The sequence below is a fragment of the Populus euphratica genome, unplaced genomic scaffold, assembly GCF_000495115.2.
Source record: "Populus euphratica unplaced genomic scaffold, PopEup_1.0 scaffold3268.1, whole genome shotgun sequence".
Taxonomy (NCBI): domain Eukaryota; kingdom Viridiplantae; phylum Streptophyta; class Magnoliopsida; order Malpighiales; family Salicaceae; genus Populus; species Populus euphratica.
In genome coordinates, this window is record NW_011503087.1 from 4062 (window position 1) to 7918 (window position 3857).

Genomic DNA, 3857 nt, shown 5'->3' on the forward strand with positions numbered 1-3857 from the left:
CAACAACAACAACAACAACAACAACAACAACAACAACAACAACAACAACAACAACAACAACAACAACAACAACAACAACAACAACAACAACAACAATAATAATAATAATAATAATAATAATAATAGTAATACTAATAATAATAATGAATCTGCAAATTGAAATCCCTGGAGCTGAACAAATAATAAAACTAGACAGGGAATTTCTTGCTATGTTTTTTTTTCCGCTTAATTACTATTTCATGCTAGCCCAATACTCCTTAGGAATACTACGATTAGTTCATGCTCTCAAAGAGGAGAGTTATGAATTCCTGATCCTTGTAAAAACTATACAGGAACAGTTTCTGAAACATGAAACAGATAGCAGTCTGTTATGTGTGGACATAAATGGTCTGTGGCAATCATGGTTGGTGGCAGCTATGGTTGACATGGTTATAGTTAAATGGTGGGTGCCTAACCAAAGAAAATATTGTCCACCATTGTTGAACAATTGTCTCCCTCCTCAGCTATAAATAGAGGGTGCATTGATAGCTGATATAGAGCACGAAATAGAGAGAAACACACAGAGAGCTAAGGGTGAGAGTTGAGTTGAGTAGAGAAGTTTTTTCTCCTCCTCCTTGTTTTGTTGTTTGTATTGTTTTGAGCTTGATTAATACAAACCAGTAGCTCCGTGGAATAGGCAAGTTGCCGAACCATATAAATTTATGTGTGTTTAAATGTTTGGATCTCCTAACACAGTCAGTTTATTAAAACCAGGCACCGGAGAGATCTAATGCCAAAATTCTGCAACTTTACTTGATTTAGATGATTGGGCACTTAATAAGAATTTAGCATTCATTTGTTTGTAAAGATTCCTAAAAAAAACATAAAAAAAACCGAAGAATCGGAAACAATAAATGAAATCTGAAAATAATGATGAAAATCACAAAAAGGGTTAAAATCAGTGCCTCAGAGCAAAATTTTTGAAACAGCAAAATTTTTGAAACCTAAAGATCTGGGTAGCCATTGTAGGGAAACAACCTTTAAAAAATTCTGTAAAAATTTAAATGTGATTCAACAGTTAAATCAAAAGTTATATTTTTTTTTATCTATCATTCTAGTCTGACATAACTAAACTTATTCTTAGACATAACTTGTCTCATTATTCTGTAAATATATTTGCTAAATCATTTACACTTGATTATTCAAAATCATCCATTATTGCAAGCTCGGCTGCATTTACTTCCCACCTCTCTGAAAGCTTTGGTGCACTACGAACATCAAAAAAAAACACGTGTATGAAATGCAACCTGCTCGCCAATTTACAATGCTTGCAAATGCTTCCCTACCAAGTAAATTTAGTAAACAAAACAAAAAGGTTGATGACATGAAACATACAACAGTTTCTAAGAATAAAATGTTGGAAGAAACTACAGCGAAAATTCTGCAACAATGTCGGCATGAGAACAGGCATATAAAAAAAATTCTCATAATGACTTTATTATTAATATGATCAAAAACAATTTCTCAAAATAACCCAAACTATATAAAAAAAATTTTGCCGGAAAAAAGATTTTGTAGTGACGTCAATAAAATACATATAAGAAAATCCAAAAATGGATGATTTTCCGTGAAACATGCATTTGCTTTATTTGAACGTGAAGGCACAAAGTATTCTTTTTCTCTTTTTAATTTTCCATATTTTTCTGTAAATCCCCTTCCATTCATGGGGCTTTCCAACTCCTAATTTATGTTTCCGCACATAAACATGCTTATAAAGAAGTAAGCATTGAAATACGGTGTAGATTCATGTGAATTATACTACCTTTTCTTGAGTGCTACGGTCGTTGTTGTTAAGTGGAACGAACTCAGGATCGACTCTGAACTCCTCTATCATCCATTCAGTTTCAGTTCCATTAGGTGAGCTTCCTTGATAGAAATTCAGAGTCTTTACATAACCAACAACTTTTTCCTCCCATGTGATCGGGCCAGCACCTTCGGGATCGATTTCATAGTAGCCACCATCTAGTGCAATAGTGTTATTATCCTTGCTTCTAGTTGAAAAGAAAAACCACTCGTTGGGCACCCCGCCCTTAAAATCATCTAAATATTCATTACACAAGTTAGATTTTAAAGCATATAACTTAATCATGTAATGTAAATTATGTTGACATCGTTCATGCTGAAGTTGCAACTAAGTAATGGTGTAAACATGATAGTGTAATGGGAAACATTAGAAGATAGATCAACTAGAAGTATAACAGATAAAGCACTAGCAGTTTAGTGTTCAGACTAAAACATCCTAATTAAACTAATACTCCAGCATAATCTAATCTAATGTCCAGCTATGTGGCATGTAATTGGTTCTTTGGTGATTTCATATACATGGGTCATTGGAGATTCAAACCGCCAAACCATAAACATGTCTGAAGATGGTGTCTGGTTATTGACTCGGGAGAAAAAGTTGAGACAGAGCAGACGTGTTCATGCTCCCGTAATCGTGTTTTGTTTTGAAAGGAAATAAATTCACTTCAAAATAATTTTTAATCTGGTATCTATCTTACCCCTTCTTCAACTAAACATGTTTAGCTCTGTTTTGTATGCCTCACTTTTGACTTTTTTGATTTAAGATGTTCAAGCTTAATTAACTATAACCAAACATGCATAGTCAATCACGTGTCAAAAAAGGAAAATCACAAAAACAAAAACGGTTAAAATCAGTGCCTCATAGCAAAATTTTTGAAATCTAAAGATCTGGGTAGCTATTGTAGGGAAAACATTTTAATTTATCATTCTGGTATGACATAAACAAACTTATTCTTAGACCTAAACTTGTCTCATTACTCTATAAATATATTTGCTAAATCATCTACACTTGATTATTCAAAATCATCCATTGCAAGCTCGGTTGCATTTACCTCCCACTTCTCTGAAAGCTTTGGTGCACTACGAGCATAAAAAAAACACGTGTATGAAATGCAACCTGCTCGCCAATCTACAATGCTTGCAAATGCTTCCCTACCAAGTAAATTTAGTAAACAAAAGAAAGGTTGATGACATGAAACATACAACAGTTTCTAAGAAAAAAATGTGGGAAGAAACTACAGCAAAAATTCTGCAACAATGTCGGCATGAGAACAGGCATATAAAAAAAATTCTCATAATAACTTTATTATTAATATGATCAAAAAAAATTTTCTCAAAATAACCCAAACTATATAAAAAAAATTTTGCCGGAAAAAAGATTTTGTAGTGACGTCAATAAAATACATATAAGAAAATCCAAAAATGGATGATTTTCCGTGAAACATGCATTTGCTTTATTTGAACGTGAAGGCACAAAGTATTCTTTTTCTCTTTTTAATTTTCCATATTTTTCTGTAACTCCCCTTCCATTCATGGGGCTTTCCAACTCCTAATTTATGTTTCCGCACATAAACATGCTTATAAAGAAGTAAGCATTGAAATACGGTGTAGATTCATGTGAATTATACTACCTTTTCTTGAGTGCTACGGTCGGTGTTGTTAATTGGAACAAACTCGGGATTGATTCTGAACTCCTCTACCATCCATTCAGTTTCAGTTCCATTAGGTGAGCTTCCATGATAGAAATTCAGAGTCTTTACATAACCAACAACTTTTCCCTCCCATGTGATCGGGCCAGCACCTTCAGGATCGATTGCGTAGTAGCCACCATCTAGTGCAATAATGTTATCATCCTTGCTTCTAGTTGAAAAGAAAAACCACTCGTTGGGCACCCCGCCCTTAAAATCATCTAAATATTCATTACACAAGTTAGATTTTAAAGCATATAACTTAATCATGTAATGTAAATCATGTTGACTTCGTTCATGGTGAAGTTGCAACTAATTAATTAATTT

The 3857-nt window shown here is 33.5% G+C and overlaps 1 protein-coding gene across 1 annotated transcript; it reads right to left on the minus strand.

Moving 5' to 3' along the window:
• Window positions 1-1792: 1792 nt before the first annotated feature.
• LOC105119638 (uncharacterized) lies at window positions 1793-3800 on the minus strand. Its single transcript, XM_011017803.1, has 2 exons — window positions 3474-3800; window positions 1793-2068 (listed from the first exon to the last, which is right to left on the minus strand). Exons 1-2 carry the CDS (start codon window positions 3798-3800, stop codon window positions 1793-1795), a joined length of 603 nt encoding a protein of 200 aa, XP_011016105.1.
• Window positions 3801-3857: the final 57 nt, after the last annotated feature.